The sequence below is a fragment of the Mastigoproctus giganteus genome, chromosome 8, assembly GCF_048544385.1.
Source record: "Mastigoproctus giganteus isolate SK-2022 chromosome 8, ASM4854438v1, whole genome shotgun sequence".
Lineage (NCBI taxonomy): Eukaryota > Metazoa > Arthropoda > Arachnida > Uropygi > Thelyphonidae > Mastigoproctus > Mastigoproctus giganteus.
The window spans coordinates 11,161,295-11,188,619 of NC_143582.1; the positions used below are offsets into that span (position 1 = coordinate 11,161,295).

Here is a 27,325-nt window from a genome sequence, read left to right on the forward strand (position 1 = left end):
GTGAAATGTACAGGCACTAGGCAATGCAGGAACTGTGGAAAAATAATCCGTTCGTCACAACCCATAATAGTCGGTTTGGTATTTTAAGGAAAGTAACACGAACGCGACATTATTTATCTTAAAAAATTTTAAATGCGTTCACCAGGCGTCGTCATCCGTGTCCTTGAGTTGGAAATCGCTCATTACAGTCGACACTGATACTTGACCCTGAGTTAGGGCACAATCTATGACCAAACGATGTGTTTTGCAGTCTGAACTTTACATCGACGCATTTTGGGGTCAATTTACGGAATAAAGTGGATTTGTGAGGTAAGATACGAACGTTGTGAAATCTAAATTATTTGCATTAACTGTCGGAAGCACGGAGAAAGTTCCCCGCTACGTCTGATAACTACGTTTTCGATAAAAAAAAAAAAAAAATTGAATATTTTTCATATTAGAAAAATTAAAAGCAGTTAGAATGTTTTTAACAATTACGCATGACGTAATATTCAATTTCTCGTTTATGTTGTGCATTTCAAAACTTTTTCTGGGACCAAACGAAGAGCGACCCAACAATTGCACGTGACGTAACAATTAAACTGGCTTTTACGTTATAATGTAATTTAAACACTTTTCTTTAAATCAGACGATAAATGGAGCAGTTGGACGTGACGTAACAATCGCTACGTAATATTCAACATCTCGTTTATGTTGTACATTTCAAAAATTTGCTCAGACCAAACGACGAGCGACCCAACACGTGACGTAACAATTAATCGCTTTTAGATTACAATGCAATTTAAACAATTTTCTTTCGAATCATACGATAAATGGAGCAGTTGCACGTGACGTAACAATCGAGTTCACGTGCGCGGAATTTGCATTATTATGTAACAATTTTTGATGTTAATTTCCTGGAAATTTTTTTTTTTTTTTTTTTTTTGTTTGTATTGAAATAATTTCCAATTATTTGACGGAAACGGTATCAGAGCAGCGTTCATATCAAAGTCTGAAGCAGAAGAAAGTATGCCGTAATCGGGGTGTTGTTGACAAATCGCTCTCGCTATCAGTTTCGCCTTTTCGTGAACAGCTGTTCGCAGTGGCCGAGCATTGATACAAGTTGCTACTGACACGAAATAGGACGAACATCCGGGGTATTGACCCTGAGTGACCTGTAAGAATCAGGGTTGTTTATTTCCTCTGATGAATTCAAGTAGGAACTGCATACAGTATTTAAATGTTATTTTGGATTTAAATCCAAATTTAAATATTAAATATTACTAAAATTAAAGGCTAAACTTCAGAACAGGGTGCATACTCCAGTATAAAGAAAAAAAAATAGGTTACGACACTAATTCGGGAATGATTCAAGTAATTAATGATAGTCTGGACTGTGCACCCTATTCTGTAGTTTTACCAAATTAAATTATTAAATATTTATTATAATATTATTTCATATTTTATTAATTAATTAAAGCTCTTGTGGTATTTATTTAAAGTAGTATTTATTTCAGAAGGTTCAAGCTATGTCATATTTTCATGGACCGGGATTACCCCCTGCCAGGGGTCTTTATAATCCAGAGTTTGAGCGAGAAGCATGCGGAGTGGGATTCATAGTTAATATAGATGGAATTCCTTCACATAAGGTAATCATTTGAAAATGATTATGTAAATTAAGCTGAATTTTGCCAATGCATTATATCTAAAAGAAAAGCAGATTAGAAATTTATATACACCGTCCCACCACAAGTTATGGGATACCTGTAGTTATGAACATAAACTTACTAATTCAAAGAAATTAATAGTATGTTGGCCCACAACTGGCCGTAATGTCTTGCACCGATTCTGCACTCTATTTAATGTGCAGTATCAGGGCATTACAGTTCAGTTATTTTGGCATCGGATTTAACAACAGAACAATACATCAACTACATCCCCCCCCCCAAGCTGGAGAGGTGTCTAATGACTTTTGGTCGGGCCTATATATATACACGCGCGAGCGCACACTACTTTGCCTATTATAGCATATACAAGGTGTGATCAAAAAGTTCGGGGACTGCACTGACATTTGGGAATTACTAAAGCTTACTGGCTATTCGGATGGATGATCTTCGAAGTGGAATCCTTTGAACATCCCTAAGAGCATTCCTGATAAGATTCTTTTGGAATTGCTAAGAGAATTCCTATGTTGTTCTGAATAATTTAGAGATTCTTGAATGTAAAGTCCCGAATGAGCAGGGGTGTTGTCATGATGCATGAGCCAATTCTCCGAAGTCTACTTTTCCAGCCGTTTTATCCCAACAACAACATCGCGAAGTTGCTATAGAATTGTTTTATAGTAGCCTTGGGAGGATTGGGCCTTTATATCCGGGTCAAAACTACACACCAACCATTTATCACCAATAATGATTGAAGAAACAGTGTGGATGAGCAGAAAGCACTGACGTTCGGCGAGGATTCGAATGCCTGCGATTGATTTATAGTTTTTTTGAAGTTGAAAGGCAGCCACAGCGAGGATCATCTTTGACAGACAAGCAGCCATCTTTAAAACCACTGAAGTCTACAAAGTCAGTCGCCGAACTTTCTGATCACACCTAGCGTGTATATCCATAGCACAATAAGGTTTTTTATTTAATTTTTCCCAGCTGATACGGGATGCAGAGACCATTTCCAAACGGATGGAGCATCGAGGGGCTTGTGCTTGTGATAACAATACGGGGGATGGTGCGGGGCTCTTGACAGCAATACCACATTCCTTCTACAGGAAAAGATTAAGGTAAGATATGCATAATTCTTTCTCATAAAAACATAATTGAACTCTGTGTTGAATCCAAGAGGATATTAGTTCTGAGATATTCCTCAAAGTCCCCCCCCCCCTGCAAATTCAACACTGATTTACTACTTAAGTACTGCGCATCGGCTATCTTTTATTCTTTCATTGTTTTAATAGAGAAGAACTGCAACTGGACCTGCCTCCCCCTGGAGAGTATGCAACTGGTATTGTGTTTGTGGAGAAGGACACCGCCCACATTGTAAAGCAGATCTTCCAGAAATTAGCCCAAACACTAAATCTAAAAGTAGGTCTGCACCTCTCTCTCTCTCTCTCTCTCATACTTTTTGTTATGTTTACTTAAAAATTCTGATCCTGGTTGGTGTATGCAGGTGTATTGCTGGAGAGATCTTAAGATAGATGATAGTACCCTTGGTCCTGTTGCCAAATCGACTGAGCCCTTTATGAGTCAGGTGTTCGTTGTTGGACAAGACTTGGACAAAGAGGGATTTCGTAGGCAGGTGAGATATAAGTAAAACGTTTAGTATAAGTAACAAGTTTACATAATGCGCTTTGTCTTCATCATTCGTCCGTCCGTCCACATGTAACAACTCGACTTCCAGGGGAGGAATTTTCGTGAAATTTTATATTTCGACCATTTAAAGAGGTTTGCTTAGCACTTCCAAATTTCATTAAAATCTGACGGTTAGAAATCCGGAAATGATGATTATTTATTTGTCTGTCTGTCCGTCCGTCCGCATGTAATAACTCGATTTTCTGTGTCGATGGATTTTGATGAAATTATATATTTGTTTGTTGCCATGTGCTAGTTAGAGGAATGAATGAGAAATGTGGGAAAGCGCACAAACAACAGAGGTAGGCTTTTGAGGAGTCGAATCGAAATTCAATATTTCTGTAATCGGCGATGAAAGCCTTGGGATTAATTGGCAACCCGTTATGGAAAAATTAGCCAATACCATAATGCATAGATAAGGTGTAACTGTAAGAGCGAATGATCATTATTCTTGGTTGGTGCATACGAATTGGCTGCTTTTTGATGGAATCGTGTTTTGTTATCAGTTTACTAAATATATAAATCATGATTCCTTGCCATTTACTAATTATGTTAAAAAATAAAGTGTTGGTTTATACTCCGGGACTACCACCTGTCAGAGAAGTTCATAAAATAGTAAGAATACAAGAATATTACCGTATTTAGTCACGAGGACTTGAACTATGGTCAATAAAAGTGCGTGTACTTCTGTACCTTCGCACTTGGCCAATTAACTAATCAGCAGAAACTTGAAATATGTTATCTTCAATTGTTATTAAAATCAACGAAGAAATAAGTAAAATACATTACAAAAATGTTGTCTGCATACTACAATCTAAATGAGTCAGGATTTATAAAATTCTGACTCCAGAACTTTTCAAACAGCAGTCCAGTTAATATGAACAGATAGACCAAATTCTAAGTAAATGAAAACTAAAATATGAAATATCTTATGTAGTGTGGGTATTAGGAGGAAAAAATAGGTTGCACATTCGAAATCAGCGTTAAAAATACACCATTTATCGAAAAAAAAATTTAATTGGGATAATGCAAGGACATCGTATTTAGCAGTCACATGAGTCCGAACCACGGAGAACTCAAACGTGGGTAATACTATACACTCACGTTTGACCACTCGGCTGTGGAGCGTAAAAATTTTCATTCTTGTTTAATGTAATTGGGGGATACACAACGACGTCCAGATCAGAGAGAGTTTTGATTTTAAATGTTTGTATTTTGATTTCTTCTAAAGTTCTTTTTCCTTATTATTAGGTGTTTGTTTTGAGAAAATACTCCACCCACCAGATCCCCAGGTATGGAGTGAGATACTACATCTGTAGCCTGTCTTCAGAAACCATCGTGTACAAGGTGAGTGTTGTATTTAAGAACAAAAATCATTGAAAAACTTAATTCTTAAAAATGTGGTAAAATCATTCTTTTTTTACCGCCTACGACAAAAGACATGCTTCGCAGTTTATTGGGAAATGGCATTTCGATAAATGTTTCAAACGAAAGCCTATTTGTTTATAAACGAATAGAAATAGAAGGAAATGAAAATTGGACATAGATGGATGCACAATCTTTGAATATATCTTGTAGACCCTGCAGGCCATTGATATGAGCCACACATGCATGGGTTAATGTTTCAGGAGCATCCGAAAGAGTTCACTTCTTTTTGATTCACCTGATGATTTTTCATTCTAGGGTCAACTAACCTCAACTCAAGTGTGGTCGTATTTCAAAGACCTTCAAGATCCAGAATACGAAACCTATCTTGCCCTGGTCCATGCGAGATTTTCAACTAATACGTTTCCTACATGGGAACGTGCCCATCCCCTTAGGTAAGATATAAATTTCAATTTAATTTAAATTGAATACCCTAAAACATCAAAAAAACTTTAAAATATAAAGAAGATGGATCCCAAATTGTACTTGCGTTGTTAGGACCTTGGCCCACAATGGAGAAATCAACACCCTACGTGGAAATGTGAATCTTATGAGGGCACGTGAAGGGGTAATGCGGAGTTCCCTATTTGGAGAGGACCTTAAGAAACTGTACCCTGTGGTAGAACCAAACATGTCGGACTCTGGAAGTTTGGACAACGTTCTGGAGTTCCTCGTCATGGCTGGTCAGCGCTCCCTACCGGAGGTAAGCAAGAATGCTTAAGTATTGTAAATTCCAAATTACTAGATTCAACTATAAGTAACCCATTGACTTTTTTCGAATTAAATTTAAAATTTTCGTACAGGCTGTTATGACAATGGTCCCGGAAGCGTGGCATAATGATAAACTCATGCATCGAGAGAAGAAACTTTTCTACCAATGGAGTGGCTGTGCGATGGAACCATGGGATGGTCCAGGTATACTTTTTATAGCTTTAATTTTCAATTTTAATGTAATTCAATTACGTTTCAGAGATGCTGGAAGCGTTGTGATTACCAGAAACATTCACAGGAGACGCGAATGCATCAGCTCTGGATATTCCCAGCAATTGCAACATCTTGTTAATTAAATGTATTAATTTCATATAAAATAAATAATATAAGATTAATTTTAATCTATTAATAAGTCATGCATTGATAAGCAAGTACATCTTTTTGTCTTTCTGTACCTCTAGCTCTTCTGACATTTACCGATGGAAGATATATCGGCGCCATATTGGATAGAAATGGTCTAAGACCTTCTAGGTTCTACCTAACCAGGGACAATTATATGATTATGGCTAGTGAAGTTGGAGTGTTGGATATAGAAAAGGAAAGAGTCTTATTAAAGGTAAAGAATATTCAATGGCATGACGTGTCGGGTGGTATTGCATAACCTTCTTCAATGTAGAGCTCTACATGTGATATCATAACTGAAATATACAAAATACTGAAAAATATATCTTCATTGATTGTTAATGTGAATTTTTTTTAATGCTGAAATAACTAACGCCCCCCACTTTTTTTTTTTAACCTCCAAAAGTTTCAATTATCAAAATTAATTCGTGTTTGTTTTTATTCTCACTTACACTTTTTAGGGCCGTCTTCGGCCGGGGAGAATGTTATTAGTGGATACTAAAGAAAAAATGTTTGCCAGAGATGAAGAAGTGAAAGTTCAAATTGCTCTACAGCGCCCTCTGGCTCAGTGGCTAAAAGAAATGGTAAATTCATATTCTAAAAAATAATTGAATTTGCAAGGACCAAAAGAGTTTTCTAGATGTACAGTAAATGAATATTTTTACTTCTAGATAAAATGTACTAAAATAAACTATTTTAATAATTTTAAAGTAAATATTTCTAAATATCTATAAAGATATTTAGAAATATTTACTTTAAAATTCATTTTTAAAAATTATTAAATTTAAAAAAATTAAATTAAAATATAAAGTACTAAATTATTAAAAGAATATTAAATTATTTTAAAATATTTATTTTTTATTTTATTTTAAAATTCTAGATAACCTTGGAACATCTCTACGATAATCATATTCAACTCAATGCCATTAACAACAATTCATCTCCTGAGGAACCCAAGCCTATCCAACCCACGATGGAAGATCGTAGACTTGGCTTGTTTGGATACACGACAGAGATTATAAATTTGTTGGTGCTGCCCATGGCCAATACAAAGTAAGCATCCATCCATTCTTTTCAAACGATAGATTAATGAAGATTAATTACTTCAGTAAATTGTGTCCATGGTAGGATTACGAAGATCATCTAATGGAACTGTAATATTTTTTTTTCTTACAGAAAGGAGGCGTTAGGGTCCATGGGCAATGATGCTCCCCTGGCATGTTTATCTCTCTACCAACCTTTAATTTATGATTACTTCAAGCAGCTCTTTGCCCAAGTCACCAATCCACCAATCGATCCTTTCAGAGAAAAGATTGTCATGTCCTTGGTAAGCGATTACTTCTCAAGGTGCTGAAATATTTTAAATTAGTCCTTCCATTTATTTATTTTTAAAATCAAAACATGCGATTATAGCTGACCTGCTGTATGCATACCACTCTCTGCTGTATACACTAATGGAGTAAATTATTAGGCACACCACCCAAGTATTATCTAAGTTTAATGATAATTACAATCAAATCATGTTATTTTTGTAACAGAAAACTCAATCCATTTCAGGCTTGTCCTATTGGTCCGGAAGCAAATATCCTTGAACCCAGTCCTCGCCAGTGTAGACGCCTGTGGTTACAACAGCCAATTCTTTCTCTATCTGACATTGAGGTCATAAAGTACACAACATACAAAGGATGGAAGGTAAATGCATTTATTGTGACCCCATCTGCTGCGAGATTTTCTCTTTCTTTTTGATGCCTCATTAGTGAACTGCAGAACAAGCTAGCTCAGTGGCAAACTTTGTTTCTGTTCCAGACGAAGGTGATCGATATGGTATACCCAATTAGTGCTGGCCCCAAAGGGTTAGTTATGGCTCTTGATCGAATTTGTGCCCAAGCATGCGAGGCAGCCAAAGCCGGCTATACTCTTGTGGTTTTATCGGATAGGAAAGCTGGATATGAAGTTGTCCCTGTCAGGTAAGATTTATTCCAGAAGATAGACCAATCCCAAGTTTAATTTCATAATAAGAATATCCAGTGGTAAAATATGGCTGTTTGAATTTCAAAATAGATGAAATTTAATTATGAATCGGTTATTTATTTGGATTTTCATTTAGTGCTTTGCTAGCCCTTGGAGCTGTCCATTACTATTTGCTCAATGAACGTCAGAGGATGAAAGTTGGACTCATTGTGGAGACAGGTGAGGCTAGGTAAGTTGAATAAGTTTTTATAGAGGACCTTTTATGTATCTTCTACATTGGTTCAATCTTGTGGTAACTTCCAATTAATTTTTCATTTTCACAGAGAGGTCCACCACATGTGCCTCCTCTTGGGATACGGTGCTGACGCCATCTGTCCTTATTTGATATTTGAAATAGTACAGAATCTTAGAGCAGAAGGCCTTCTCATTCCACCCCTCACTGATGAACAGATTTTTGAAAATTACGTAGAAGCCATGGGTACTGGAATATCCAAGGTAATTTTATTAAAAATTATTTAAAACTTGTAGGAGATTGAAGAGAATCTTTAGTGGACACACATTTACATTTTTTTCTTTTTTTCAGGTTATGGCAAAAATGGGAATTTCTACCCTTCATAGCTATAAAGGGGCCCAGATATTTGAAGCAGTGGGACTGAATCAAGAAGTCATTGACAAATCCTTTAAGGTAAGAAACTAGAAGAAATAATGGTTATATAAACAATATCAATTCTTCTTAATGGATTAATAACTGGTTGGCATAGCAATAGAATTCATCTATTTCAGAACACTCCTTCCCGACTTGGTGGTGCCACATTCCGGGTACTAGCCGAAGAGGCTTTGGAACGTTATCACCTTGCATATAGTGATCGAGAGTGCGATAATCTCGTTCTAAGAAATCCAGGATTGTACCACTGGAGATGTGGTGGAGAAAAGCACATCAATGATCCTCTTAGTGTTGCCAATTTGCAGGTAATATTTCAGTTTGAGGTTCTAGATGGAATAATTTTCATCTGTGGGAATTTAACAAAATACTGGATTTCTTTTCTTAGGAGGCTGCAAAACTCAACAGCCAGGAGGCATACAATCGATTTGTTGAAAGTTCCATGGAGAGTGTAAGGGCCTGTACTTTGAGAGGACAGCTAGAGTTGATCTATTCGGATAATCCGCTTGATCTGTCAGAAGTGGAAGAAGCTAAAGAGATTGTCAAGAGGTTTGTCACCGGTAAGGACCTTTTTAAGAATTACTTAATTTATTATTCAATAGTAATCAAGACAATGGTTGGTGTAATGATAGGTTAGTGTACATGGATTGGTGTAATGATTCAAAAAAATTAATTTCTAATATGATTTAATTTTATTCAATTTTTCTCCAGGTGCCATGAGTTTTGGAAGCATATCTATCGAAACCCACAAATCTCTGGCGATTGCTATGAACCAAGTAGGAGGAAAGTCGAATACTGGTGAAGGTGGAGAAGATGACGACAGATGGCTCAATCAGGATCCAAACAACAACACACGGTCAGCTATTAAACAGGTATTGTGCTTTCTCTTATATATTACATGAACATTTGAAAATACCATTCATGCGCAACAGTGTCAAAAGCTTTCCTGAAATCCAAATATATGATATCAAAATTATTTTTTGCCTCAGTTCCTTTGTAACCACATCATAATATCCTATCAAATTTGTTAGACAGGACTTTCCCTTAATTACTGGAAGTTTGTTCCAGTAATTAACCACCCGCTGGCTAAAGGCAAATTTTCTCTTTATACTCTGGGAATATTACTGTATTTTCATATATATACGAACATTACTGTATTTAGCAGTCACATGAATTCGAACTAAAGTAAAATCATCGTGTACTACTATACTATTGCGTTGACCACATTAGGGCTGTATTTCACCCGTATGTCTTCGCATGGAGTCCAGAAGGTGTTGCAGAATGTCCTGTGGTAGTACTACCGCACATTGTCAGATGGATGGTTACAGATTCGAATGCCTTTTTCAAGTAAGCCCCAAACATGCTCAACTGGGTTGAGGTCGACTAATTGGGGGAAGAGTTCATTGTCATGTTCCTGAATCTAGTAAGTAAAATCAACTTGCTGGGCCTTGTGGCATGGTGCGTTGTCTTGATACACTGTCATCATGATGGAGTGTACATGGTTAGCGACAACAGAAAGGTAGGCGTCCTCGTTTAGCCATTGGCGATCAGAAGACCCAGGGCATGCCACAAAAAATCCCCAAACCAAAGCAACATCGCCTCCAGCATGTCGAATAGCAACAGTGCATCCAGATGCCATGACCTCACGTTGCTTTTACCAAATGGGGATACGCCCATCACCATGATTGAGTTGGAAACGAAATTCATCAGGCCAAGTGACACATTTCCACATGTAGGTGAAAAAAAAGAAAAAAAACTTAATAAGCATCTTAAAATCTCAAATAATTTTAAAAAACTGAACTAAATGCATCTGAGAATTGACTGGGGAAAATATATTTCTAGGTGGCGTCTGGTCGCTTCGGTGTTACAATTAGCTATCTGGCCAACGCTGATGAACTTCAAATAAAGATGGCCCAAGGTGCAAAACCAGGAGAAGGAGGTGAATTACCAGGATATAAGGTATGCATTTTTATTCTGTACACAACAACTTTTTTGGGTAAGATTATTATATACGTATGGTGTCTGTCCGTCCGCATGTAAGAACTCTTCTCCAGTGGAAGAATTTTCATGGAATTTTATATTTGATTCTTTTAGGATTTGTCGAGACAATCCCAATTTTATTAAAAGCAGAGAAATAAAAATTCGGCAATTATTATTTTTTCTTCATACATGCTTGCTTTCTTTCTTTCTTCATACATGCTTTTTTGTTTGTTATCAGTTTACTAAATATATAAATCGCAGCAGAAACATGAAATACGCATTTATCTTTCAACTGTTGTTAGAACCAGTAGGCAAGAAGTAAAGTACATTACAAAAATGTTGACTGCATACTACGATCTATGATTTGTAGGTGACCAAAGACATCGCAAAAACGAGGCATTCTATACCTGGCGTTGGCTTGATCAGTCCACCTCCCCATCATGATATCTACTCTATAGAAGACCTGGCCGAGGTTAGTGAGGTTTCAAAGTCTTTAAGTAAACAAACAGATCGGTTATATTTGCAATTGAATTAAAAATTTATTTAAGAATCTGAACCATGCTTATTAATGCTCTTCCATTTATTTTTTGCAGTTAATATATGACTTGAAATGTGCCAACCCTAATGCCCGTATATCTGTGAAGCTGGTATCCGAAGTGGGTGTTGGAATCGTGGCGTCTGGAGTGGCCAAGGTAAGTCGATTAAGAAATTAATTCTCGTCAGTGGATGATTGCATGGCGAAGCGCCATCTAGTGATGAAGACAGTTGCTAACATTATTAAACTGATTTCTTTCAGGGGAAAGCAGAACACATCACCATCTCTGGACATGATGGAGGTACTGGAGCAAGTAGCTGGACTGGAATCAAAGGTGCAGGACTTCCATGGGAATTAGGAATTGCTGAAACCCATCAAACCCTTGTACAAAATGACCTGAGATCTAGAGTGGTACTTCAAGCAGACGGGCAGATCAGAACCGGTTAGTTACATAAAGATCATCTTCCCCCCCCCCCATCTTTTAAACCTTAATTTAGTGAACCTTAGAGACTCCTTCATTTATTAATTTAAAATACACATTAAAATAAATTTAATTAGTGGTCCACTACTTAGTGAACAGCCTTTTCATTTAATTATATATATATATATATATTTTTTTTTTTTTTTTTTTTTTTTTTCCATCAGGTTTCGATGTTACAGTGGCAGCTCTACTTGGTGCTGATGAATTTGGTTTCTCTACAGCTCCCCTGATCGTTCTTGGTTGCACCATGATGAGAAAATGTCACTTAAATACCTGTCCGGTTGGAATTGCTACTCAGGTACATAAGGCCCCTAAGAATCTCATCACTGTTACAAATAGACATGGCTCCTAAGTATCAGCGAACCGCATTGTTGGAGACAACATTAATTAAATTAGCACCAGGACATTAATTTCTCTACTCACCTGACAGGAGCAGAGGAATGAATGTCCCGACTTAAATTTCAAGAATAGTTTCTGCTACTTAGGTACATAAGGCCCCTAAGAATCTCATCACTGTTACAAATAGACATGGCTCCTAAGTATCAGCGAACCGCATTGTTGGAGACAACATTAATTAAATTAGCACCAGGACATTAATTTCTCTACTCACCTGACAGGAGCAGAGGAATGAATGTCCCGACTTAAATTTCAAGAATAGTTTCTGCTACTTTCCCCTTAGCTTAAGTATCCATTCCTCAGAGAACTATTTAGACTTCTTACCACTTCATTTACCATTAACAACCTGTACCTTGACTTAGAATATTCAACCAGCAGCAAGGCAAGTTTACTTTTGAGTCCTGCATCTCCGAAATTAGTGCACATGCCACTATGTGAAGGTATATTATGACGTCAGTAGACTCACGCGTCGACTTCATATTCCTAAGAAAATTGGCAACAGACAATAATCAGCAATCTAGCTATTGTCCCACTACTTAATGAACAGCCCTTTTTATAATAATTATTGATTATAGTAATTAAAATCAGCTTATTATTAATGCAGCTTTATTTATTTATCTATCGTACATGTATCACAATAATTCAAAGCTTTATTTTCGTACTTAGGATCCAGAACTCAGGAAGAAATTCGAAGGCAAGCCAGAGTATGTGGTGAACTACTTATTTTTATTGGCTGAAGAAGTACGTATAGGTTTTTATGTAAAGAGAGCTAATTATTTGCCAATATTCGAGGAAGAAATAAAATCCATTTAAACTTTTATATTTGTCTCTCTCTCTCTCTCTCTCTCTCTTTTTCTCTCTCTCCTAGGTTCGAATCCACATGGCTATGATGAGAATCGGGAAGTTTCAGGATCTGATAGGAAGAACCGACTTACTTCGGGTCTACAAAGAAGGAAGCAACATAAAAGCAGATCTTCTTGATTTCTCAAACATGTTAGTGAACGCTACGAGATTGAGGCCGAGTGCAAACATCTTAGGAGGAAGTGTTTCTCCTGATTTCGAACTCGAAAAAAGACTTGTAAGTAAAATAAATCTCTTGTTGGTACCATAATCTTCCAAATACCTCAACTAAATGCTATTTATTTCTTAACAGGACAATATCCTTTTGAAGGAAGCTGACGAGGTCTTAAAAAGTGGAAAAGGAGATATCACAATGAATATGACAATATCCAATCTGGATAGAGCATTTGGATCCACTCTAAGCTACCACATTGCTTTGTAAGTGTTGTTAAATATTTTGCTTGACTTAAACCGCTGAAAAACCTAAAAAATGTACCATTCTGTAGATGTCCCAACATATATTGTTGGGACATCTACCATTCAATACGGTATGGTGTCTCCATCGATTGAACGATTTTTGATTTTCTTTCAGGAAGTATGGTGATAACGGGTTGGAACCTGGTACTATTAAGATCAAACTGGAGGGGTCTGCTGGACAGAGTTTCTGTGCTTTTCTGGTTAAGGGGATAACAGTGGAACTACAGGGAGATGCCAATGACTATGTTGGAAAGGTAATCAATCAAAATGGTACCAATGTTTGCAAAGACCATCATCATTACATCTTTTACCCCAGTTAGAGGGAAGGCCACAGGACAATTTACGTATTAACATATTGTCCTGCTTTTTGTTACAGGGTCTTTCTGGAGGTGAAGTGATTGTCTGCCCGCCTCGTGACATGCCCAAAGATTTCCGGTCAGAACTGAATGTCATAGTAGGAAATGTATGCTTGTATGGGGCCACATCTGGAAAAGCCTTCTTCAGAGGTATAGCAGCGGAAAGATTCTGCGTAAGGAACTCAGGAGCAATTGCGATAACAGAAGTAAGAGACAGATTTTCGATTTATACTCTTATAAGACTACATAGGGTGGACGAGTTTACAAGCGGGAGAATACAAAAACATTACCATATTTAGTCAACTCAAACGCATAAACTTTAGGTTTGACCACTCAGCCATGTTAGGCTGGCTTTTTTTAGGCCTTGCTAATAAACTCATTAATAAACTTATCTATGGGGTAACTGTACCTGAATACTTCAAGTTAACCGCCAGGCATGATTTAGTTACAGCGATTGTCGGTGGAGGCGCTGCAACAGTGAAAATTAAAATGGCGACCTTTACAGGTGTAGAAAGAGCTCAGTGTGTTTATTGTTTGTAGAAACAAAGTATGAGAATTTTGGTAATTTTTTTTTAAATATTTAATGTAAATTAAATATTTAATAATTAAAATATTAAAGATATTTTGGTTAAAATTTAAAAAGTAATTGAAAAAATACAAATTGGTTTTTACTATAGTGATTGAAACTTTCTCTTCTTTAGGGAGTTGGCGACCATGGCTGTGAATACATGACTGGGGGTCGCGTTGTGATTCTGGGACTCACTGGTCGTAATTTTGCTGCTGGAATGTCCGGTGGAATCGCTTATGTGATGGACAGGTAGGTTGCTTTTTTCTTGGTATGTTAAAACAGGGCGTTTTCTTTGGCCAACCCATCAATTTACGAAATCTCTAAAGAGTATGTCAGTAGTAAAACAAACATTCGTGAGAATTAGCACTTCGTTTGTTGATATCCCTTGGAAATGTTCTCACTTTATTGAGTTACATAGCAAAGAAAACATCCTGTATTTGGACTGTGACTCCCATTTCCTGTTGATCAGAATAACTCAACTCATTTCGACTTCCAGAGATGGGACTTTTCACTCAAAATGTAATCCTGCTACGGTTGACTTACTACCAATGATACATCCAGAAGATTTGCTATTTGTGGAGAACTTAATGAGGGAATTCCATGAAAAAACGGGGTCCGCTGTAGCTCAGGAAATGTTGAGTAAGTGGCCAGAATCGTCTTCAATATTTATCAAGGTAAGCTCTTTTTCGGTTTCAAACAACAAAACAAGAAAAAAGTTGTCTGATGGTTTCTCAGCGACTCCAATTTAATAAGAATTCCTTGGAATGGATATCAGTGTCTTAATTTCTTTTTTCCAGGTATTTCCAAAAGAATATCAAAGGGCTCTTAAGCAAACAATGAAAGAAACAAAAGAAGTTACAGTTACGATAGAGAAGTCCAACATAACCAAAGCAAATGATATCCAAGACATTGAAGAGATTGTCCAAAAAAATCCTGAGAAGCATCAAATATTGGACAAGACAAGGTAAGATTTGTCTTTAAAAACAAGATCATGTTATGTGTCGAATGATCATAACGTTGTGATCTAAATATGTTCCATTCTCTGTTTTCTTCCAGGGGATTCATGAAGTACAAAAGAGAAAAGTCTCATTACCGATCAATAAGCCAGAGGATCACAGACTGGAATGAAATCTACAACCACCGGGGGCTCCGCAAATCGCTGCGAGTTCAAACAGCCAGGTAAGACAAAAGACTGTATTAGCGATACCACAACGAAGTTAACTTTCGAAGAAACTGTAAAAGAGGAAGACATTTATTGTAGCAAACATGGCTATAAAATGGTGGCTATCTCTGGTGCTTTTCTTTCTGAAGCACTAAAAGTAGACACACGAAACGTAATGGGGGCAATAAACTAGTCATAAAGCGAGATGTGATAGGAGTGTTTGCAGAAGTGGTTACTATAACAACCACGATCGCTCTCGCACTTTAATCTGGACGGAAATTAAGAAACCCTCGCTGTGCTGGTACCATAAAAGTTAAAGGTTCTTAATTTAAATTCTCTCTCTCTCTCTCTCTCTCTCTCTCTCTCTCTCTCTCTCTCTCTCTCTTGTATGCGTTATAGTTTATCCACAACGATGGAAATTTTCACATACCAGCGTATGCAGAAAAATGATCGTGGAAGGGAGAACGTAACATTCTCCTTAATGAACGTAAAATAAAACAATGTTCTCCTTAAATGAAAACCACTTCGTAGTTATAATTTTACGTTTCCTAATTGCTACGTTAAAAGCTAATCACTAATTAACTTATTTTAGGTAACCTAACCTTATTGGTATTTGGTTCTAAATTGAACTTGGTGGAAATGTAATGGTGCATGCATATCGCTACAATGCAAAGTGAACACCACGAAATTATGACCTGTTAAATACCCAACTTGATTGAGGTAACCTAGCCTTATTAGATAAGGTTAGGTTACCTAAAATAAGATAATTAGTGGTTAGCTTTTAATTAAGCATTTAGGAAGCGCAATGGGTTAAAGAAAAAATGCTTCAAGTTTGTCATGTAAAGTTTGGTTTGCGTTGGCTGTCAGTAAAGACGATTTAATGGACAACAGTGGTCATTCACGATCAGCATAAACCAATGAGAGACGAACATCACCCAGTGAAACTTTTCAAACTATCGACTTATCCTGTGGAAGTTACGGGAAAGTTCTCCTAATATTAAAAAAAAAAAGTCGTTAAGCTAAACTCTATCCCCTAAATCTCCATCCATAGCTTTAATTCCTATACTTTTAAAACTTATTCAATTCCTTTATGAATTTCAAAATCAGAAATGCAGCGGCTGTCCAGAATAAGCTTCCCAACTTTGTTGTTTAGATGGTTGTATCTTGTTTCCATCTGCGCAGTATTGGCAAGATTGCGGAGATTCGCGGCTTTTAATCACTGTCCTCGCTTCTTTTGAGAAAAAGGAGTGTGGGTTGGAATTTCATCAAGAGGAAATTTTATGGACTTTTTTCATACCGTGGCCGAGTTAGTCGGTCTCCTGCGAGGATAACTTTTTTTTTTCTCCCGGAAATTTGTAATTTATGGATACATATATGGGTGTGTGAGTGACTGACTTCAGTAACCCCAAATGAAAATGATGGTTTCAAAATATCTTCGTTACTGAGTCCTCCCCAGCACCTTAGTCAGCACAACTACACTGCAATCTATAACTTCTTTGGAGAAGTATTGGTTCTATTCCCGCAGCCGACTGCAGAAATTCCTAAAGTCCTCTTCAAACGGAGATATAGACGACCTTAGGCAAAAGCAGTAAGGTTCCCCGAGTTATTCCGGATTTTTCATCCCACACATGTAAATCGACCCGTGAACATGCACTTATACAGTACATGTTCACCAATACCATACCACACTCAACTATTCCTCGATTCCCTCCAAGAAAATAAATTAAAATATTGTGACTATATTATAATAACTATATTATAATAGATACTGTTCAAAAAAATAAGAACCTTTATTCAGTATCGAATTGGGTGCCACTGTTTCGAATAATAGCAAATGTCGCGACATGGATTCTCTAATTTAGTGCTTTTTTGTCTAATTATAACCATTCTTCCAGCAAAATAACGCGCAGCTGCTACACATCTGAAGGAAGTGGACTTTGTTGCCGAATAGCTCTCTCCAGCATGTCCCACAAATTTCAATAGGATTGAGATCAGATGAATGTGGGGGACAGGTAAGATGGACGAAATCCGTGTCATGTTCTCCGAACCATTCTTGCACGATGTGCTATTGCATTGTCATCTATAAAGTGACCGTCACCTCCAGGGTAAAAGTGTAACATTGCAGAAGATCTGATACAAAATTCAGGTACTCCCTGGATGACATTCGACCTTCCACCAGTATCAACAGACCCAGTTCGTGCCAACAAAATATTCCCCATACCATGATGCCACCTTCAGATGCTTGGGTTGTCTTAAGAAGGCAAGCAGGGTCCATGGCTTCGTGAGATTCTCGCTGCACTCCCTGCCTACCATCAGTGCAAAAAAAAAAAAAAAAAATGTGTATCGGATTCGTCTGACCACATGACTTTCTTACATTGTTCAACCACGACATTCTTGGCACCATAGCAAGCAGGTTTTCCTCTGAAACATGTTGGCTTCCGAATAGGCAGACGACTGCCGATACCCAATTTCTTCAATTCCTGTGCATGGAATTGAAGAAATTGGGCAGTTCTTGGCATGGTTGAATTCAGATTTTATTTGGTGCCCACTGGATATCCTATTTTTTCGTACAGTCCTCCTTAGAATACGACGTCTTCTCTCTTAAAGTACTGTTTTTCTGCCACATTTACGTCTTTGGGATGTGGAAGATTCACTTGCTTTCCAGTCATTAAAAACCTTTGAGATGGATGCCTTCGAGAAACCAGTTATCTTTCATTTCTTGAATTGTGACTCATGCTAAACGTGCACCCACGATGAGACCTTTTTCAAAGTCTGATGGATCACGCATTTTCCTCATTCTGGCTTCAGATTATTGCAGTCTTTGTTCTCAAAGCACGCAAAGGTTCATATTTTTTGCACAGCGTGTCTATTATATATATATAGAATATTATATTATAAAAATATCGGATTTTTTTTTGTAAATAAACTTAAATTATAACCTTTGATTTTTGTACAATAAAATGCAAATGGTAACCATGGTAACATGACTTTGATCGTGGCATCAGAAATATTAATAATTTTAATTACCATTTTTATATCCATGTCTTATTTTTTTCTAATTTCAGTTACTACTCTTATGTTTCAAAATAATACTTATAATAAATGAATAAATATATATTACTTTAATTACTTAATTTACTAAAGTTTACATTGATCAAAATAATGCAGATTTTTTTTTACTGCTAAATGATTAAGGTTTAATTATTCCCCAGAATACTGTTCATACCCCCTTTATAAAATGGGACCGTTCCTGAGACATTACTGAAATATCTAATTCAGATTTCTAACTCGTCATAACTTTAAAGAAATCCAGTGAGAACAAAATAAAATTAATTACTTAAATGGCCCTATAATTATTTAAATAATATTAAAATTTATTTATTTAAATATATTTTTCTTCATAACGTTATCATAGGCTGGGTAATATAAAGGTAATATAAAATAAGGGAAATATAAGGGTATTACATTAAGGGTAATATAAAATAAATAAATATATGAAATAAAATAGAAAAGAAACCGAGTTTTCTTGTTTTTAATTTTGTTCATAATTTTATGTGATATTAGGAAACGATTAGTAAATTTAAAAAAAATATGCTTGTTTTGACTCAGATCAACATCATTCGTTTACATACTTCAACAGAAGACCACAAATTACCTCCATGAATTTATAAACTTTTAAAAATAATAAATAACAATAAATAATGCGTACTTACGGTAAAATAAATTATAATTTTTACAAATTATACGCGTATATCGAATAATTGTTAACACTACAATTTTCGCCATCAGCAAGTTATCCCAATTGATAAAAAATTATTCCGCTAGGGGCGCATCATTTTTTATCTTTTAGTCAACAATTCAAATATATGAATATTATATTATATTATTAGTAAATAATAATAAATAAATGAATACTAAAATGTGTGTGTGTGTGTATGTATATATATATATATATCCGTGGGTACATTAATTTAATTTAGAAATCAGATTACATATTAGGCAGACGACATTTTTATTTCGACATATTTATTTTACCCCCATGAATTTATAAACTTTTATAAATAATAATAAATAATGCGTACTTATGGTAAAATAAATTATAATTTTTAAAAATTATACCAATATATCGAATAATTACTAACACTACAATTTGACAATCAGTGAGTGGACAATAATTGATAACAATATTATGCCGCTTGGGGGCGCATCATTTTTATCTTTTGTCAACAATTCAAATATACAAAAATAAATGAATATTATATTATGTTATAGTATATTATCAATAAATAAATAAATGATACCTAAAATCTGTATTTATATATATCCGTGGTTATTCAGTTTAACTTAGAAATAAGACTACATTGGATCGATATCCAGGCGAAGATTGAAGAACAAAATATTAATTATTATTAAGTATTATAACATTATTAAATTATAATTATTAAATGAACAAAATTAATATAAAAATAACTGAAAATGATATTATTAATAAATAATAATGAAGACATAAATGATACCTAAAATCTATATTTATATATATCCGTGGTTATTCAATTTAACTTAGAAATTTGCTACGCCAAGCTTTTTTTTTTTTTTTATGTGACGTTTGATATTCCAAACGGTGTTCATTGAACAGATAAACTGAACCATTGTGTTAAATTTTTTTTCTTCTTCTCGTAGGTGCATGGATTGTGGAGTTCCATTCTGCCAGTCTTCCCATGGCTGTCCCCTAGGAAACATTATCCCTAAATGGAACGATTTAGTTTTTCAGGTAGGTGGTGTGCAGAATATTATTTTGTCTTGCCTATAAAAGTAAAAAATAAATTCATCGGCTCAACAGTCATGTCCAAGAAACAGTTTTTTGATGCAATCATTTCACATAGGGCTTCCTTTCAGTGGTAACAACAATACTGGAGGGAGTGGTTTCCTGTCCACCAGAGTCCCTATCTTTTTCAACATTAGACAATAAAACATCTAGTAGTGAACCGACCCTTTCTGACTGTGACATCGAACAGTTCATTGGAAGCTTGGTTGAATAAAAAAACATCCTTCGAATTTTAAGACAGAGGAATGACTTCACTCATGGAGGGGTCAACAACTTTCTGAATGAGACGGATGACTGCGTCAAAAAAGGAGTATACTAACGCCTTCATTTATGCCGTTTCATGATTAACAACGTTTAAAAAATTTGTTTCCTTGCTTTTCAACAGCCCTAGTTAAAATATATACATTAACAAATTTTTACATCCAGCTATGTTCAATCAGCTGTTTTCGTAAACTTTAATTTTATGGTTTTCAGCTATCGCCACGAACGTTTTGCCTTATTCGCTCAGAATATTGGATATTGAAGTTTGTTGATGTAAAAGCTGATTTCGATTTTTCGATATCTATTTAAAACAAGGTTAAAATTGAATTAATGCGAAGGATAATATAAAAAAACAGATGCTACAAAATTACTGGACGTTACCCCTCACAATGAACCGATACTTTCTTCTTTCAGTAAATGAATTAAGGAAATTTCATATTTTCTAACAACTCTCACTGCCCAGGTTAGTAAATTAGAAATAAAATTCGATATCTTATTACAGAGTCTTCTGAAAAAGGGCCATACTAAGATGGAAGCATGGAGATGATCGCATCCAGGCACCAGCTCTCAGGAATGAAAAAAATAAATATGCGCAATACGACCTTTTAATACAATCGGGTTGTTACGAAATTAATATAGCATTACTGAATCTTTTCATGGATTGGAGAAGAATAGCATTCGCTTGTTGCATCGATGATTGAGTCTTGAAATGGCCATAAATACTGTCTATTGACTTGACAGTATCTTAGTGGATAAAATACTCACTGATCTAGCACAGCCATCGCAACCCTAGACATCCATGCCACTTGGTTGCATTGCACCAATGCTTATTTGAATTGCTTATTTCTATGTTCACACACCCTTAAAAGTGGCACCCGTCTAGATTTTTATTATTGTGATGAACAGAAATGGCACTCACAAGGAAAAAGGTTTCCGATCTCTGGTATATTGGATATTTAAATGTTTTAGTTGTAGTGCTCTGAAAAACTAAAAAATAATTCATTATTATTTGATTACATTTGCTTCTGTAGGATAATTGGAGGGAGGCTTTGGGTCAACTGCTACAAACCAATAATTTTCCAGAATTCACTGGAAGAGTATGTCCCGCTCCGTGTGAGGTAAGTCCCAAACTGTAAATTACTAATAATTTTTTTATTTTTTAAAGATAAAAATTTAAATATTTCTTATACTAAGGCTGTTTTGAACATTTTAATTTTGTGCTGCTCTGGAATCTGTGGTAATTGGTAAGTCAATTCCGATTGTATCAATTCATCTGTATGCAATGATTATTCTATATAAATGTAAACTTCAACCTCTTAAGGTTCAATGACCGAATGATTTCTTTGTGCAGGCAGCCTGTGTTCTAGGAATTAACGAACCTCCTGTAACGATTAAGAACATTGAGTGCGCCATCATTGACCATGCATTTGAGATGGGATGGATGACACCACAGCCACCGAAGAGTCGAACAGGAAAACTGATTGCTATTGTTGGCAGTGGACCAGCTGGATTGGCTGCTGCTGCTCAACTAAATAAGGTAAATATGTAACTTGAATTTGTTTCCATTTTCTAATAGGAGGTTTGATTAGATAATTCGGAGGCTGACTTTTTATCTTGAAATTGCAGTGTTCTGGCGAGATGCGACCTTTTGCAATATGTCTGGAGACTCCTATAGATGTAAAACATGAAATAGCCGTATACTGCAGTCACTCTGGATTATATTGCGTTCAACAGAAGGGGTTTTATGTATTTCATTGCATTTTTCAGAGATTCATAAAGTTTAAAGGGGCCGCTTATCCGTCAAAGATGATTCTAGCTCTGATTATCCAACTTCAGAAACCAATGATTCAGTCATTTGAATTCGTGATCTGATCGGTAGTAATCGACGTTTTTTCTACTGGATTTTACGTAAATGGTGCTTACCTATTTCAGGTATTAAACAGACCAATCCGGCTGATGCAAGCAAAACGTATAAAATTTCGGACCAATGTAGATATTGGAAAGGACAAGTAAGTGTCATTAGAATCGGGAAGTAGTTGGTGAAAATGATAGTTCTTCTGGAACATGTCAATCAATTTTTAAATCAAGATTTGGAAATGCGATACGTTTCAGCCAATTTGTCTTACGTGTTCATTAATGATCACAGAGAGTGGTGAGTTATAGTATATAACCACCTTCGTCTAAATACTTCTGCTGACCCACGATTTGTTTCGTCAATGATTACTGGGGACGAATCGCGGCCATATGGCCACGACTCGGAAACAAAGGCCGAACCCTCTCACTGGAAGACCCCGCCTTCTCCAAGTTCCAAAAAAAAACAACGTAATCTCGCTCAAATATGTGACGATCATGCTTATCATATTTTTTTGACTCACCAGACATTGTTTCATTATGAAATTGGCCTGCATAGACGATCAGTGAACCAGGAATACCACAAACCAGTTCTAAGGCGATTGAATGAAGCTGTTCGGAGAAAACAAAGTCAAAAAGGCACTCCCATTCAAGAATTTCTTACGAAACACTCTACCACTGTGGTCCATGTGTTCGGCCATCCGCAGTACTCACCGGATTTAGTTCTCGTTTTTTTTTTTTTTTTTTTTTTTTTCTTTTGCTTAAAGCCTTTCCCCTTCACGTCAAAGGTAACATATTTGCAATGAATGAGCAAGTTATTAAGAATGCGACACAGGAACTCTTAGAAATTGCTATCAGGAATGCTTTCCAGAGTTTCAGAAAGCATTGAGACCTTGTATACAATATCAAGGAGACTACTTCAAAGAACATCCATCCGAACAGCCGATTAGTTTCATCACTGCCCAAACAGTTCAGTCTCCAAACTTTTGAATCATCCCTAGTATACACTGGTGTCAGAAAACTAACTTACAACCATGTTCTATTAACATATTTTTATATTATAGTGTGTGATAAATCCGAATATAGGATTCGGATTTATTGAAAATAAAATATAAAATTGTAATTATGCCCAACTACCATTCAGTTCTAATCTACTGTGGTACAAGACGAATCCAATCACAGAGGCTTAACTGGGAGAGGGGCTTCGGCCGTAATCCTTGGTGTGTACATGTCCGATCCCATATTCTCCTTCTGCACTGCACGATGCAATATTAGATGTTCAAAAGACTCGAAGGCTGTCTGGCTGCACAGATTAGAGAAGACCGGATAGTTGACTTCTTGTAAATGTACTGGATGAGATGCTTTTCGAAGATGCCATGTCTCGAATTCATGGATAATAATGTTCTTTGATTCAGGGCTCAGCTGATCGATGAATTTCTTCAAAGTGAGGATATTTTGTATCAGCCAGAACTTCGGACCTAAATCGACATGAGTTATTCAGGGAGACAACTTGTAGATGGAGTGAGATTTATCACCAAAGACATTATTATCAACTTTGTAAACAGCATTAGTTTGTTGACATGTTTACTTGCTAGGAATGATCATACTCTCTATTTAGAATAAAGACTGGCAGTCAGTTTCACTTAAACGTGATCTTATGATTATGATTTGAAAATTAGAAGTATATTATCTTTTCGAACTCAATATAATTAACTTTCGGCTTTTTTTTTTTTATTCATTTTAGGCTGGTCATTTGGTGACTGTGTATGAGAGAAACGACAGAATTGGAGGATTGCTTCAGTATGGTATACCCAGTATGAAATTAAGTCCAGAAGTAAGTTTCCATATTTTATATCCACACGATCTGAATCCCGTCATATTCTATTGGATCTTCCCTAAATGATGCATTTCTATTTCAGGTACTAAATAGACGAATCCGGCTGATGGAAGCAGAAGGCGTAATATTTCGGACCAATGTGGATATTGGAAAGGATATATGTGTACGCGACCTACGTAATGATAATGATGCTGTTCTGTTGGCTGTTGGGTCTACTTGGCCAAGGGACTTGCCTATACCAGGTACTAGTACTTACCATTTAAAACTCTTTACATTATCGTTGAGAAGTTTAAACTTGAAAATATTTTCTCTTTCGCAGGAAGACATCTGAAAGGAGTTTATTTCGCTATGAGTTATCTGGAATCCTGCCAAAAGAAGCAATTGGGTAATGACGTCGATATTTCGGCTTTGGATGCGAGGAACAAAGATGTCATTGTTATTGGGGGAGGAGACACAGGAGTTGATTGCATCAGCACTGCCTTAAGACAAGTAAGTGTCATTAGAATCAAATTCATTTGTTTTGTTTTCTTGAAATTGTGTACTACGATTGTCTTATTCAGACAATCAATAAAAAACAATAACGTATCCTAATTTATATCTGGTTTCCATAGTAACGCTTTTTTGGTTAGCATAGTGGTTAGAATAACTACCTTCCATATCTTGCGGAAAAGGACTTGTGGTACGAGTCCCATTATGACGGAAGGTATTTTTATTGGTTGATCCTTGCCTTCCCCCCAAGCCCAATTTGGGTGTTTTTATCAAGTAAAGAGGGTAAACCAACAACAAAATACGTGCAATCTACAGCCACTGCATACAGAACCTCATGGCCTTACTTGTTTGAAGAAAAAATAAGCATCCTTTTAACTATCTTCCTCCATACTAACCAAGTATCTTCTGGCTTACCAACACTTAAACAGGGGCATAGAGAGTCGCCTCTGTCCGTGGAGAAAACGCTTCACTGGCCCAAATCGCCTTTCTCTGTAGGCGCTCCTGGACTTCAATTCCTGCCTTCTCCACAATGCCCAGTGGGGAACACCAGCCTGCCAACTTTTGACACTGCTGCTCTTAATCCAACCACAGTACTGTTTATCTTAATTTACAGCAATCAGAGAGTCTGTCCCGCGTTCAAGCCGCTTTGAGTTAGAACAAGATCTTGTAACAACTCCAAATTCTTCCCCATGCGCTTCTAATTTCAATTGTATTCCATTTCATTTGTGTAGACTTATATATTATGGGCAATAAAGTTAGATCTCAATTAAAATCATCATCAAATAGAGAGAACACAAGAACAGCACTGTGTTTAGCAGTCACGTTCTCTTGAAGAAAACCAAACGCGTGTATTAATGCACCTTCGCATTTGATTACTCCGTTAGAGACCAAACCCTTTCCAGTGCAAAATAAATTCTGCCTATAACTCCCGAAAACAAATTTTTAGAACAGAAGCATGGAGGGGGATGCTTCCATCCTCTTCTGTGCTAACCAAGTATCTTCTGACTTACCAGTCAAGAGTTGCCCCTGTTTAAGGGTTGGCAAGCCAGAAGATACTTGGTTAGCATTCAAAGTATAAATATGTATTCAATAATTTTATTGTCTCTTCTTTTTTACGTGTTATTACAGGGAGCACGAAAAATTGTAACATTTGAACTTCTACCAGAACCAAGTGAGTCTCGGTCACCTGCCAACCCATGGCCACAATGGCCAAGGACATTTAGGGTCGAATATGGGCACGAAGAAGTACGGCTTAAGTTTGCCAAAGATCCTCGACAGTTTTCCATACTGAGCAAGGTATTTAATTAAGCATCTTAGTTAATGATTAAAATTTTCTCTGCTTACAAGTGTCCAGTTTCTTACCCGCAGTATGTTCACATTTGGTTTTGGTTACTAACCTCGAACCAGGTTTAAATAACTGATATTTTTTCAATGGTTCTGAACAATTTTCTTTTAGGAATTCTTGGATGATGGACAGGGTCATGTATCTGGAATCCGAACATCAAGAATTAAATGGTTCAGAGATCCAACAGGACGGTGGAACATGAATGAAATTCCTGATACCACGCGCGACTTTAAGGTAAAAATTTTAGGTTTAGATTAATTTTTTTCTGATTTTTTTCCTTTCGCCTCTGAGACTTGTTTCATGCGTTATTCCTAAGCTATTCATATCTAATGTTGCTGAACATCAGGAGTGAATTCAGAACTGGAAAATTCAGTCCATAATGGAACATGGCATCATCAAAAAGGTCAATCTGCCACGCAAAGTAGTACAATATCAAGGAACTTTGTGGCTGTTTTATAATATTTATATTACTTACAAAAAAAAAGTACTCATTTCATATCAAAGGATATTTGCATATTCATTTAGTGACATTCTATGCTTGATTTCTAGGCTGACTTAGTGTTACTGGCCATGGGCTTCTTAGGACCTGAGCGATATCTACTGGAGGAACTTGATGTAGAACAAGATCCACGCTGCAACGTTTACACTGATCCTGGTAAATACAGAACCTCAGTCCCTCGGGTTTATGCAGCTGGAGGTGAGTTCTTCAGTTTTCACTGATGGCATCAGTTTATACCAATGACCTTCATTAATAGAATTAGATATACTGGTGGTTCTTTTCTAAGTTGCTATGGAGTTCAGAATAATAAAAACTGGATGATATCTGAATTTTTAATGTAAGTCACTGATTCTTAATTTGCATATTAATATTAACCGCTTTATTTTTCAGATTGCAGAAGGGGACAGTCTCTCGTAGTACATGCGATTGCTGAAGGTCGATTAGCTGCACGGGAAATCGATTCTGATCTTATGTCCTATTCGTCTTTAGCAGGACCCGGAGGAGTTATCCCATACACCCACGAACTAGCCAAGGGCAGCTGAAAATATAATGATTAATTATTCCAGAAATTGTAAAATATGTCAATGCTACGTTCAAAGATCAATGTACAAAGTTCACATCATGCGCTTGTAGTGTTATATTTTCTGATTTTACAATAAAAATAACACACGAAATGTTTCGAACTTTAAAAGATCACACAAGATATTTTAGATGGATGAAAATAGGTGGCAAAACACGGGAGGAATTTTTATGGGCCTTTTTCACGTGGCTGAGTTAGTCGGTCTTAGACGAAGGTAGCATGGTTTTTTTTCCCCCTGGAAATTCGGGTTTTTCGTCCAGCAAAAAAAATCGACCTCAGAACCCGAGCAATTTTACTACTACAAAGAAACCAACTGTTTTCCAGTTGGTTTCTTTGTAGTAGTTCCT

The 27,325-nt window shown here is 36.3% G+C and overlaps 1 protein-coding gene across 3 annotated transcripts; it reads left to right on the forward strand.

The window, feature by feature from the left end:
- The first annotated feature begins 187 nt into the window (after positions 1–187).
- LOC150081247 (uncharacterized) lies at positions 188–27,072 on the forward strand. Of its 3 annotated transcripts, none has more exons than XM_090379528.1 (45): positions 188–309; positions 1,497–1,628; positions 2,628–2,758; positions 2,933–3,059; positions 3,145–3,273; positions 4,578–4,673; positions 5,010–5,146; positions 5,250–5,454; positions 5,555–5,666; positions 5,924–6,078; positions 6,326–6,448; positions 6,745–6,917; positions 7,041–7,191; positions 7,422–7,556; positions 7,671–7,831; positions 7,972–8,064; positions 8,159–8,330; positions 8,419–8,520; positions 8,619–8,804; positions 8,885–9,056; positions 9,208–9,368; positions 10,339–10,455; positions 10,847–10,948; positions 11,070–11,168; positions 11,273–11,453; positions 11,657–11,790; positions 12,555–12,629; positions 12,757–12,966; positions 13,042–13,166; positions 13,321–13,459; positions 13,582–13,767; positions 14,263–14,378; positions 14,626–14,803; positions 14,927–15,093; positions 15,186–15,308; positions 19,972–20,062; positions 21,409–21,495; positions 21,729–21,914; positions 23,973–24,062; positions 24,148–24,307; positions 24,385–24,554; positions 25,683–25,850; positions 26,011–26,133; positions 26,449–26,596; positions 26,789–27,072. In XM_090379528.1, exons 2-45 carry the CDS (start codon positions 1,509–1,511, stop codon positions 26,938–26,940), a joined length of 6,168 nt encoding a protein of 2,055 aa, XP_090235654.1. In that variant the 5' UTR covers positions 188–309; positions 1,497–1,508; the 3' UTR covers positions 26,941–27,072. The 3 variants fall into 3 exon arrangements, with proteins under 3 accessions (XP_090235654.1, XP_090235655.1, XP_090235656.1); XM_090379529.1 differs by lacking the exon at positions 188–309 and adding an exon at positions 1,039–1,156; XM_090379530.1 differs by lacking the exon at positions 188–309 and adding an exon at positions 1,039–1,156 and having other exon boundaries at positions 1,500–1,628.
- The last annotated feature ends 253 nt before the right edge of the window (positions 27,073–27,325 follow it).